The sequence below is a fragment of the Molossus molossus genome, unplaced genomic scaffold, assembly GCF_014108415.1.
Source record: "Molossus molossus isolate mMolMol1 unplaced genomic scaffold, mMolMol1.p scaffold_m16_p_11, whole genome shotgun sequence".
Classification (NCBI taxonomy): domain Eukaryota; kingdom Metazoa; phylum Chordata; class Mammalia; order Chiroptera; family Molossidae; genus Molossus; species Molossus molossus.
In genome coordinates this window covers 91,622,845-91,635,051 of record NW_023425346.1, presented here as the reverse complement: position 1 = coordinate 91,635,051, position 12,207 = coordinate 91,622,845, and the positions used below count along the sequence as shown (strand labels likewise).

Below are 12,207 nucleotides of genomic sequence, written 5' to 3'. Positions count from 1 at the left end.
GCCTTGTTGTCTCACGGGGCTAGGGTTCTGGGAACCAGCGAAGTGGGGTGCGTGTGATCCCTCCAGGTGGCTGGGAACCAGGACAGGCCCTGAAAGAACGTGGGCCTATGCAATGGCTCGGACATACCGAGCTAGCTGGCTTAGCGGCAGGGCCTTTTCAATTCCCAGACTCCTTGGAGGTCAAGGTCTCCAGCCGGATGGGCGGTCAGATTTCCCGCTCTGGACACGTGACCAAGCTGACTACCCTGGTCTATTTTGCCTTCCCCAAGAGCACCATTTAGCTCCGCCCCTTTGGTGACATTTGACCAATGGGGGCCCTGGGTAGGGACTGGGCGGTTATGGTGGGTGGAGCTGCTGCGAACCGGAGCTGCTCGAGTCAGACACTGAAGATTCTTGTGGGCCCGAGGTCGGTGGGTCCGTAGTTGGTGGGTCCCGGGCAGCGAGCGAGGGGCTGACGGGAGGAGACGGCATACGTGCCCTGCGTGACTGTGAGGCGGCGGCGCGTGCGCGAAGCGAGTAGGCGGTGTGGCTCGGTCCACGTGCGTCCCTGACAGCGACCCCCGCGGCTCCATGACCCGAGATTCCCCGGCATCCGTGCCCCTCCCGGAGTGGCCAGTCCGGATCTCCCGTCCGGCAGTCCCTGCAGACTCGGCCTCTGGTCACGCATTGCCATGGTGACTGTGGGCAACTACTGCCAGGCCGAAGGGCCCGTGGGTCCGGCCTGGTCGAAGGGTGGCCTGAGCCCTTGCTTCTTCTTCACTCTCATGCCCTCAATTCTGATGGCCCTGGGGGCTCTGGCTGTAGTGCTGGTCCTTCCCTGCAAGCGTCAGCGTGGGGAGCGGCCAGCTGTCCCCGATGCGCTGTCTTGGGGGGCCGGCCCTCGTGTGGCTCCCTACGTGCTGCAATTGATTCTTGCCACAGTTCAGGTGGCATTGCCCCTAGCCGGCCTGGTTGGTCGAGTGGGCACTGCTCGAGGGGCCCCACTACCAGGTTACCTACTGCTGGCTTCCATACTGGGGACTCTGGCCAGCGCCTGTGGCTTGGGGCTGCTCGTTGTGGAACGGAACCAGGCACGGCAGAAGCTAGCAATGGGCGCCTGGATCAAATTCAGTCACAGCCCGGGTCTCCTGCTCCTCTGGACTGTGGCATTTGCAGCCGAGAATTTGGCCCTGGTGTCGTGGAACAGCCCACAGTGGTGGTGGAAAAGGGCGGACTTGGACCAACAGGTGAGGGACCTCATGGGGAGAGGGGAAGCATGTGTGGCAGGGGCTGGGAAGGATGTCAAGTCTGATCATACTGGCTCCACGATTTGGGATATCTCTAAGAAAGGGAAGAAGGGAGGGGCTGGATCCTGCTAGGAGTTGATAGCCAGCTGGTGGGGCGTGTCTGTGCTGAGTCATTGTGGATTTTTTTTCCCAGCCCATTAGATGCTGGGCCCCTGAGGAGGACCTGGGTTCAACAGTCCCCAGCCCTGTTATAAGTAGTGACAATGGGATTTGGCCCTGTTTGATAACTCTCCTCACTTATGTTTCTTTCTAGGTTCAGTTTAGCCTGTGGGTGCTGCGGTATGTGGTCTCTGGAGGGCTTTTTGTCCTGGGGCTTTGGGCCCCCGGACTTCGTCCCCAGTCCTACACGTTTCAGGTCAGTGGAGAAGATCAAGATGTAGAAAGGAGCCAGGTACACCTCAATTTATGAATCTTAGGGTCTGTCTTAATTTCATTTTCTGTCATCATTTTTCCCCACCATAATAAACTATTTTCTCCCCGAAGCTCATATTGTGCCCTTTTAGTCTTTCTGACCCCATCAGGGATTACTTGTGGATCTAAGATGACTGGGAGCTGTAATCCCCTAAAGATATCTGGCTAGTGCACTTCTTCATGATTTCTGAGTTTCCCTCTCCTATGCATTTCACCATCCTAGGATCAATCAAGAGAGGGGCCACCACCGTCCACCTGGCGAGACCTTGGCAGGAAGCTCCGCCTACTGAGTGGCTACCTATGGCCTCGGGGGAGTCCATCTCTGCAGCTTGTCGTGCTCTTCTGCCTGGGGCTCATGGGGTTGGACCGGGGACTGAATGTGTTGGTCCCTATATTCTATAGGGATATAGGTGAGGGGGAGAAGGAGTGCCAGCTCAGCGCTCTGGTCCTTCATTGGCCTGGTGGGTGGGTGGGGCTAATTTAGGGCAATGGGACAGAGTTGAGAGCTGGGTGGTCAGAAAGAAGCTATGGCTAGTGCTTGGGGCAGTCTCTCCTGAAAAGATTCTTAGGAACCATAGTGGGCTTTGACTCATTTTCTCCGTAGTGAACTTGCTGACTGAGAAGGCACCTTGGCACTCCCTGGCCTGGACTGTTACCACCTACGTCTTCCTCAAATTCCTCCAGGGGGGTGGCACTGGCAGTACAGGTATGAGGTAGTCGCACCCTGGTTGGTACTGGCCCCTCCCTCCTACTGATAGTCCCCTCCTACAGGCATTCCTCCCTGGGCTCTTTGGTGCTTTCTGACATTTCTCATCTGGGCGCTGGGCTGATGTCATTTGTCCCCTCAGCCCTACTGAAGCCTCCCCTGGCTCCCTGCAGGCTTTGTAAGCAATCTTCGCACGTTCCTGTGGATCAAGGTGCAACAGTTCACATCTCGGCAGGTGGAGCTTCGCCTCTTCTCCCACCTGCATGAGCTCTCACTGCGCTGGCACCTGGGGCGCCGCACAGGGGAGGTGCTGCGGATTGTGGACCGGGGCACATCCAGTGTCACTGGGCTGCTCAGGTACCAAGCCCACATGGAAAGGGAGTGTAGGAAGGTGGGGCTGGAAAAGCAGGGATGGAGAGGCTGTCAGAACAGACCCAGCTTGAAGAGCTGCCTCTCTGCCCTCTTTTTGTTTGTTTGTTTGTTTTTTATTAATCCTCACCTGGGATTTCCATTGATTTTGAAAGGAGGGAGGGTGAGAGAGGGAGAGAGAAACATCCATGTGAGAGAGACACATTAATTGGTTGCCTCCTGTAGGACCCCAACAGGGGCCGGGATTTGAACCGACAACCCAGGTACATGCCCTTGACCAGAAATCAAGCCTAAGAACTTTTGCTCTGGGGGGGCCGATGCTCCAATCTCTGAGCCAAACTGGCCAGGGCCACCCTCTTTCTTTTTCAAATAAGATTAATGTATATATGCTCTCATAAGAACTTAAAGTAGATTGAGAGCAAATCTCTTTTGAATTCCTCTCACGTCTCCAGAGGTTCCCACTGCATTTAGTATGTTGAGTTCTGCTTCTTTGCAGTTTTACATATGTATGTGCAGACTCCCAGAACTAAAGTGGTATTGTGCGGGCTTTCCCTAAAACAAATGGTATCGTGACATAGGCATCATCCTCAGAGTTGCATTATTAACAAAATGTTACAAAGATGTATTCTCAATCGGGCATGAAGATCTCCCTCCTTCACTATGATTGACCCAGACAGAGAATTCTGTAGTTTGGGCATGCTGTGTTTCATTTAGCCAACTATCTCTTGAGGGGCATTTAGCTTGATTCCAGTCTGTTGCTCTTGAAAACAAAACACTGCACTGAAACTCCTAGAGGTAGAGTTGCTGGCTCTGAGCCCCTATACCTTTCTTTTTCACTGACTTCCCCTCCCAGCTACCTGATATTCAACGTTATCCCCACGCTGGCTGACATCATCATTGGCATCATCTACTTCAGCATGTTCTTCAACGCCTGGTTTGGCCTCATTGTGTTCCTGTGCATGAGTCTTTACCTCAGTGAGTACTGCTTGGTGAAACCAGCTTCCTGAACTCTCCAAGGACTCCCTTGAACATGAGCTCTGATCCCACTTGGGTACCCAGTTTGGGAAGCGGTAGATTAGTGAACTTGCATAGTCTGCTGCTGCTCCCCAACATGGTGGGTGGGCATGCTTCTCTACCAAGGGAACCTTAGCTCAGCCTGTGTGGATGACCAGAGCATCTTGGGCATCTTAGGTGCCCATTGCGGATACGGGTCAAAGAGAGACCTCACTATGAAACATGCAGCTTGCCTTGCTTTGTTCACCAAAAGCATTTTCACACATGAGGCTTTGTGCAGGCTGCAGAGGCATCTTGGACACAGCCCCTTCCCTCAGGGAGCCTAGGGCTCTCCCTGGGCCATAGCGTAGGGTTAGTGTATAGTTGGCAACAGACATACACATGTGATCTCTGCTGTGGGAGTGATGTCTTGATCTCTTCTCCTTTCCCTTCCTCCTTTCACTCTAGCCCTGACCATTGTGGTCACTGAGTGGAGAACAAAGTTTCGTCGTGATATGAACATACAGGAGAATGCTACTCGGGCACGAGCTGTGGACTCTTTGCTAAACTTTGAGACGGTAACAGAGACCTCAGTGGCAGTGGTGTAAGGCATGGAAATGTGGAGGAGTGTGCCTGGGACCACTGGGGCTGCTGAGGAGCTGGGGGGTGCGAGACATACTATTAAATTAGGAAGGAAGGATTAGGGATCTGGAGGCAACGATCCAGGTGCTAATGCTGCAGCCATGTCCAACAATGGTGCTTTGAATTCATCAGGTGAAGTATTACAATGCGGAAGGTTATGAAGTGGATCGCTATCGAGAGGCCATCATTAAATATCAGGTGAGGATGCTAGTTTGAGGCCTACTGACAGCAATGGCCTGGCCTTGTGGAATTGCCAGGGCTGAGAACAGTAAAATTTGGGCTATGAGGTTGAAGGTGCCTCGGTCCAGGTTTGGTGTTGGTCAGCTCATATGTGACATTCCTCTCTCCCATGTTATTTCCACAGGATTTGGAGTGGAAGTCAAGCGCTTCACTGGTTTTACTAAATCAGACTCAGAACCTGGTGATTGGACTCGGGCTCCTCGCTGGCTCACTGCTTTGTGCATACTTTGTCAGTGAGCAGAAGCTACAGGTGAGGGAATTGTGCTGGGGACAGGAAAGAGGGACCTGGGGCCTATGTCCGGGCCACCAGGCTCCTGGGTGGGAAGTAGAGAGATGACAGGAAGTGGGCAGGGCGACAACCTGAAGGCTTCTTGTGACATGGTCTTCTTCCCTGGATCTCCACAGGTTGGGGACTTTGTGCTTTTTGGCACCTACATCATCCAACTATACATGCCCCTCAACTGGTTTGGCACCTACTACAGGTAACCTGATCCCTGGTCCTCACCTGTCCAATGCATTGTCATTTCCCCAGCTCTTCAGAGGGACTCCAACCATTACTCTTCTTGCAGGATGATCCAGACCAACTTCATCGACATGGAGAACATGTTTGACCTACTGAAGGAGGAGACAGAAGTGAGTGAAGAGAGAGTGGGGGTTTGGGGGAGTGGGAGCCTACATGGCGTTTCTTGCGTCTGGAGAATACCAGACCTGTAATAGCACCACACATTGGTGACACTCTCCCAGGTGAAGGACCTTCCTGGAGCAGGGCCCCTTCACTTTCAGATGGGCCGGATTGAGTTTGAGAATGTGTACTTCAGCTATACCGATGGGTGAGCCCCTCCCCTTTTTCCATCCCATGACCCCATTTCTCACTGTCCACTTACACACTGCCTTCCTGCCTGTCATCCCTGCTTCTCAGTCATCCCTGCTTCTTGTGAAGAGAGCCCAAGCAGGGGAGGGTCAGGGCCCGGTAGTAGCCCTGGTGATGGAAGGGGACACTGGGTGTATAGCAGGCCTACTGACCACACCCGCTCTTCCTTGCAGGCGGGAGACGCTGCAGGATGTATCCTTCACTGTGATGCCTGGACAGACCCTGGCTCTGGTAAGAGGAGACCCAGCCACTTGACCCAACCTCCTTGATCTTCCTTTATTCCAGTGCCCATGGTAGCTTGTGACCCAGGCTACAAGTCAGAGTCCTGTCATGACTGGTCACAGGAGTGAATGTGGCAGCCTCCATGGACATTGGTGGCCTCTTGGAGAAAAAGCCTTAAAAGTCAATGGGCCTAAGAATGGTTTCCTTCTGTTTCCAATGTAACAGGTGGGCCCATCTGGAGCAGGGAAGAGCACAATTTTACGTCTGCTCTTTCGCTTCTATGACATCAACTCTGGCTGCATCCGAATAGATGGTCAGGACATTTCACAGGTGAGGTTGTTGGGAAGAAACTGTCATTTAGGAACCTGTGTGTAAAAGAATGGCAAGTGCTGAGCATCCAGGGAGAAGGAGATGTCACCTCTGCCAAAAGTTGGTGCAGAAGACCTTAGCCTTTCTAGCGCCATCTGACCTACACAGTAAGAGTCATGAGAATGACTGATACGGTGCCGTACAGGGTACAAAGATCTACAGAAGTCTAGAGAAGCAGGGAGAGAAAATGAATTTTCTCTTTATTGATGGGGATACAGACTCAGAGAGGTTGAGTGATTTGCCCATACAGCCAGGGTTTGGGGTGGTGGTGGCAGGAATTTTACACAGGGCCTTTCATCCCATGTGCTTTCCACCAGCCCATCCTACCTCCCAGGTCTGGGGGGATCTCACAGGCCAGGGCATGTGGTCTCTTGGCCCCAGGTGACTCAGATCTCCCTCCGGTCTCACATTGGAGTAGTGCCCCAGGACACCGTTCTCTTCAATGACACCATTGCCAACAATATTCGCTATGGCTGCATCACAGCTGGGAATGACAAGGTGGAAGCTGCCGCCAAAGCTGCAGGCATCCATGATGCCATTATGGCTTTCCCTGAAGGTGAGCTTCCCTGGTCCTTTGGCCCTGTTACTCCCTCTGACCTCTGTTCCATCCTTTCCTTGCCTCCTCTGGTCACAGAAACCAGGTTTACCATGTGTGACTTGAGGGAGATGGGCAATATCCACAGGGTATGACACTCAGGTGGGCGAGCGGGGACTGAAGCTGAGCGGTGGGGAGAAGCAGCGCGTTGCCATCGCCCGCACCATTCTCAAGGCCCCTGACATCATTCTGCTGGATGAGGTGAGGGCCCTGGGAAGCCTTCACCCCTCCCTCCTGCCCTGCCTGTGCCCATACCATTCCTGCTGGGCACTGTTTTCCATCTGGGAGAGATATCATGAATCCATGTTTCACAAAACATCTTCCAGTTCTCAAGCGCAAGCAAGGTTTTTTGATACCCGAGGCCTCAGCCAGCAGCTTGCATCCTCCTTCCCCTGGGGATTTGGGTGGCAAGGGCAGTTTTACTCAGACCCTCTCTGTAGGCAACATCAGCATTGGATACATCTAATGAGAGGGCCATCCAGGCTTCTCTGGCCAAAGTCTGCGCCAACCGCACCACTGTCGTAGTGGCACACAGGTACAGGACTGGGGCAGCAGGCAGCAGGGCCCACTTTTGGTGGTGTGGTAGGTAACTGGTCTCTGACTTCTCAGGCTTTCAACTGTGGTCAATGCTGACCAGATCCTCGTCATCAAGGATGGCTGTATTGTGGAGAGAGGACGGTAAGGGACACCGCAGGATAAACAGGGCTGGGCCTCTGAATTGTATGTCCAGGGTATGGTTGTGAAGTCCCAGGGGTTTCTGGATGAGCTCTCTCTCACCAAACCCCCGTCATCTCTGTGGGCTGGTGGTGAGGACTCTTGTGGTAAAGCTGATACTGGGACTTACACTTTCCTTCTTGCCCCAGGCATGAGGCTCTGTTGTCCCGAGGTGGAGTGTATGCTGATATGTGGCAGCTGCAGCAGCAGGGGCAGGATGAAATCTCTGAAGACCCCAAACCCCAGTCTAAGGCATGGTGACCAAAGTTGTAGCCATTTCTTTCCCAAAGGGTAACTCACAGGGTATAAGATGTATCCTTCTTCCCTGGCATATTTCATCTTGGTCTTGGGGTGCTATGCTAGCTACAGTGAGGGAAAAGGACCTTTCAATAAAGCACTTTTTTTGGGAAATAAAAGTGTGGACTGTGCTAGGATCACTATGGCTTTGTGGTGTTGCATACTATAGTATGCCTCTATCCTTACATCAGGTGAGCATTCCTGACAGGGCTCTACTGGTTTTGGTTGGAAGAGAAAGAAACGCACCACTTGGATGTGTTATTAACTACCAATATCCTTTATTCTTCCCAGGGCCCTCCCTGTCCCTACACATGGGGGCAGTCCCAGTGTAAGGAGGATGACATGATGCAGGGAGTTGAGTGGGGCCTAGCCAGCGTCCTTCAAGGGCTCAACCAGGGAACAGTTCATAGTTGCTCTCTCCCACGCAGCTAGAGAGGCCAGTAGGGCCTTCTGTAGGCTCAGTTCCACAAGCTGTTTCTCTTGATGCTCCCTGGAAACAGCCTCTACGTCACTCCTTGTCTTCACTCCAGGCTGCTCCTGGCCTCCTCTCCCTGTGAACCCTAGAGACGTGAGGGCCACAGTCCTCCTCAGATGAGCCTCCCTCCCCTAGCCCAAGGCCCTAGCACAGGCTGCAGTTGGACGGCTTCAAGCTGCGACTTTGGGCCTGCAGCAAGGAGAGGGGAAGGAGGGGAAGATAGTGTGTGATGTCAAGGAAATAAGGGGACAGTGCTCACTTCCAAGCTCCACATGGGCTGGAGTCATACTGAAAACAAAAGGATAACCACCATTCCAAAACCGTGCCACCCGTCCCCCCAAACTCCTTACTCTGTCCCAGTGCTGAACCCCATCTCTACCCCATCCTCATACCTGCTGCCGTCGGTACTCTGCCTCACTGGCTGACAGTGCTTGTGCTAAAGCTAAGTCTTCTTCCTCCTGAGAACTGGGAGAGAGGAACAGCTTAAGTTGGATGACAATAATATCTAAAATGTAAGCATCTTATCTGTTAGCCATCATTGAGCTGAACACTTTGAGTATTATTTCAATCTCTACACAACCCTACAAGGTAGGTATTAATATAGTCCCATTTTATAGAGGAAAGTAAGCCCTTAATGGGTTAAAGGACTTGTCAAAGGTCATATAGTTAGTAAGCTTAATTTGGGCCTGAGTTCCTCACTATTATCTTGTAAAAGTTCAGAGTGGCTCCCACCTACCACCTTCCAGAGTCCTTGCCTACATCCCACCCTCTTCACTAGAGAGTAAGTACCTTGGGACCTGAGGTTTGGTCTCTGCCAGGGACAATTCCAGGGCTCGCTGCAGAGCCTCATCCTCACTCTATGAAAGGAGAAACAAGACCAGTTGCCTTGTACTTTACTCTGTGTGGGTTTGCTTCTGTCCTTCCAACCTCTGCCCAACTCACCAAGCCATTCTGCAAAGCAATCACTGGAGGGGCAGTCCATGACGGAGACTGGGCTGTGGCTCTAAGGCAGACATTCAAGACACGAGGTAAGGCATGTGAAGGGAAAAAAGGGAGAGAAGAAACAGGCAGGCCTACCTGCTGGGAGAGGTAGATGAAGGCAAGGTCCGACTTGGGCTGGGGATGGTGCTTGTAGAAGCCAGACCTTGTGCTCTGGAGATGGCAGCAAGTCTGTAGGGAAGAGACACTCTTGGCATGTCTCCAAGAGCAGCCAGCTTGCATGCTCCTCCCAGGCCTTACCCTGGAAGTCAGGAGGGGAGTTCCTCCAAACAGTCTGGAAAATTATGCACTTGAAATGGAAGTTAAGACTCCCTCAGTCAAAGGGGACAGGGTTCAAATTTCCCAGCTTGTAATAAAGGCCGAGTCAGTTCCCGAAGGATAGGATGGTCCCAAAGGCAAGTAGAAGACTTGGCTGCAATTACCCTGCCAGGCTGGTTGGGTGCCCCTCCCCAGAGCAATCATGGTCCAGTGGGTGACGATGCTTGATGCAGAAGTTTCGGCCACAGCGTTCACAGGTCAGTCTCATCATTTCCCGCTGCCGGCAGCCAGTGCGTTCACACTTATTGGTGAAGATCTGAGGTGGAGTTGGGAAGGTTTGTCTCTGCTGAGACTCTGACCCCCTTTTCCAAACCAATTAAGAACAGCCATTCAGGTTTCTAGGCATCCATAGGCCCAGCTGGGCCATGGCCAACCCCTCCAAAGCTTACCTTACGTTTTTGCTGTGCTGGATCAGAGCGACAGTCTCGGTCAATGTGCTCCCCCACAGCACGGTCAGGGGGCTCCCCTCTGGCCACAGGCACAGGCACATTACAGAGTGGGCATACAGGTACTTGGATATCCTATATTTAAGGAACAGGGTTCAGTCCGTGATCCACTTCCACTTCAACCAAATCTCTGGTCCTGAAAGAAACTCAGAAAGACAATAAAGGAGAGAAAACAGGAGGCAGAGGGATTGGGAGATTATGCATGCATTCTCCACCCACCCCCTTTTCACCCTCAGACCGCCCCTTCACCTTTTGGTAAGCAGATCCACAGTGATGCTGAGCATAGGCCACATGGTCTGCACAGAAGATGCCCGAGCAGGCGTCGCACTTGAGCGGCAGAAAATCTGCAGGGAGTATGTCAGATTGCAGGTCCAGCGGGACCCTGACATCGTTCCGGGTTAGTCAAGCCTTCCACTCAGAGGGAGGAAATCACCACCTTGTTTGCAACAAACCACCCGGGCCCTAGTCCACTATCCTTAGCCACGCCCCCTGACACCACCCCAACTTCGAGCCCCGCCCCTCCCGGCAAGTCTAGCCCCCGGAGCCCACCCTTCACTTCACCTGCAGCTCCAAGCCCCTCTCCACCCAGCCCCACCCCCTCGCGCTTCGCCCCTCACCCAAGCGCTGACAGCTCGGCTCGGAACAGTGAGCCCCGAGGTCCGGAAACTCCATCGCCGGGCCGGGCGGGGCCTGCTGGGAGAAGAAGAAAGTGATGCTGAAAATCCCTACGGCTCCCGCTCCGGGTCCGGACCACAACCCTACACTCTGGAAGGGGCTTCCTGCCCCTCCCCTCCTCTTCCTCTTCCCCGCCCAGCCGGGGTTACCAGAGTCTGCGCCTCCCGGCCCTAGGCTCCCACTCCTCCCCCGACGCGCACGGGCGCACTGGCGTCATCGCGCAGGGCGGGCACGTCTCGCGCAGACGCGGGCGGCCGGAGGAGCGTCGCACGGAGCCGAGCCCCGCCCGCTGTTGCTCCTGAAGGCTGGGACCTGGGTTGGTGCTGCGCCGAGGGCGAAAGGGCTGGCGAAGGCGAGAACGGGTGGTATGTTGGGGAAGGAGGGCTGAAGTGGTTTGGGGTCTTTCGCAAGGCCGTCCTCCGCCGTTTCTCACCCTACGCCTAGCCATTTCGTTCTCGGCCGCGGTTGCACTTAACAGATTTCTCTCCAGACCTGTACAGTCGCCCTCGCCACTTCGCGCGTCGACTATCGCGGCTCTTTCGAATACAGAAGAAGCCGCGAAAGTGGACGCGCGAAGCGGCGAGGGACGACTTATATAAACAAAGAGTCCTACTTCGCGGACATTCCTTTATTGCGGTAGAGCCTGGAACCCGTTAACCGCGATAAACGAGGGCCGACTGTAGCTCCTTCCTCCAGGCTTAGCTCTGATGCCCTTTCTGTGACTCCCCTGACCGTCCCCAGTCTGAGCTAAGCACAATCGCTATGTGATCTCCCTGGTTCTATTCTAGCACCCACATCATCTTGTTGTAATCAGCCGTTCACACACAAATATACTGGGAAGTCATAAACCATGGCTACCTGGTTCTGTGTCAGGTGCCTAGAACCGTGTGACTTCAGTGTGAATGCGAATTATTTGCAGAGCTGGTTTTAAATGCAGATTCCTGGGTCCTGGAGATTTTGATTCAGTAGGAAGCACACAGGTTATCCACATACTACTCTTTGAAAAACACGAACCTTGCTCTGGCCGGTTTGGCTCAGCGGTTAGAGTGTAGGCCTGCGGTCCGGAGAGACCCAGGTTCGGTTCCTGCTAAGGGCATGTACCTTGGTTGCAGTTTGTCCCCGGTCCTGGTTGGGTCATGTGGGTGGCAGCCACTCGATGTGTCCCTTTCACGTCGATATTTCTTTCTCCCTCTCCCTCTATCTGAACAAAAAATGGAAAAATGTCCTCGGGTGAGGATAAAAAAAAAGAAAGAAAAACACGAACCTTGAATATTTTGAGTGCTTATTAAATATTTATGGAATGAAGCATGAGAGCCACTGGACTGATGTCCTGCTTTATCTCAGGGAGCTTCTTCAGCTTCTGCACACTTAGCTTCTCACTTGCCTCTCTAGCCTCTCATGCCAGTGGGTGGTCGTGCTCTGTCTTCCCATAAGTTTTACCATGGGAACAAGTAAACAGGTGGAATAAGCTCAGAGTTGAGCAGTGTCCTCCAAAAGGGAGGGATAACCCAGGCCACAATTGGAAATGAGGAGACACTTCTCATTCTTCCCATCTCTCTCTTCTCCAACTTTTGGCTCC

At 53.3% G+C, this 12,207-nt stretch overlaps 2 protein-coding genes across 11 annotated transcripts; one reads left to right on the top strand and one right to left on the bottom strand.

The window, feature by feature from the left end:
* Positions 1-407: 407 nt before the first annotated feature.
* Positions 408-7,846, top strand: ABCB6 (ATP binding cassette subfamily B member 6 (Langereis blood group)). 6 transcript variants are annotated; one of them, XM_036253778.1, is made up of 19 exons: positions 411-1,226; positions 1,540-1,641; positions 1,921-2,107; positions 2,302-2,403; positions 2,577-2,760; positions 3,626-3,747; positions 4,234-4,343; positions 4,540-4,605; positions 4,772-4,897; positions 5,053-5,129; positions 5,217-5,280; positions 5,392-5,477; positions 5,692-5,749; positions 5,966-6,070; positions 6,491-6,665; positions 6,793-6,905; positions 7,145-7,239; positions 7,314-7,382; positions 7,568-7,846. In XM_036253778.1, the coding sequence occupies exons 1-19, from the start codon at positions 672-674 to the stop codon at positions 7,677-7,679; spliced, it is 2,508 nt and encodes an 835-aa protein (XP_036109671.1). In that variant the 5' UTR covers positions 411-671; the 3' UTR covers positions 7,680-7,846. The 6 variants fall into 6 exon arrangements, 4 of the variants coding, with proteins under 4 accessions (XP_036109672.1, XP_036109673.1, XP_036109671.1 ...); XM_036253777.1 differs by having other exon boundaries at positions 412-1,226; positions 1,540-1,677; XM_036253779.1 differs by lacking the exon at positions 6,793-6,905 and having other exon boundaries at positions 408-1,226; positions 1,540-1,677; positions 6,528-6,665; positions 7,568-7,836.
* A 127-nt stretch (positions 7,847-7,973) lies between these two features.
* ZFAND2B (zinc finger AN1-type containing 2B) lies at positions 7,974-10,831 on the bottom strand. Of its 5 annotated transcripts, none has more exons than XM_036253783.1 (10): positions 10,778-10,831; positions 10,571-10,646; positions 10,203-10,297; positions 9,897-10,028; positions 9,612-9,763; positions 9,268-9,360; positions 9,133-9,193; positions 8,980-9,047; positions 8,583-8,655; positions 7,974-8,379 (listed from the first exon to the last, which is right to left on the bottom strand). In XM_036253783.1, the coding sequence occupies exons 2-10, from the start codon at positions 10,623-10,625 to the stop codon at positions 8,335-8,337; spliced, it is 774 nt and encodes a 257-aa protein (XP_036109676.1). In that variant the 5' UTR covers positions 10,626-10,646; positions 10,778-10,831; the 3' UTR covers positions 7,974-8,334. The 5 variants fall into 5 exon arrangements, with proteins under 5 accessions (XP_036109676.1, XP_036109677.1, XP_036109675.1 ...); XM_036253784.1 differs by having other exon boundaries at positions 10,571-10,643; positions 10,778-10,823; XM_036253782.1 differs by having other exon boundaries at positions 10,571-10,817.
* Between the last annotated feature and the right edge of the window lie 1,376 nt (positions 10,832-12,207).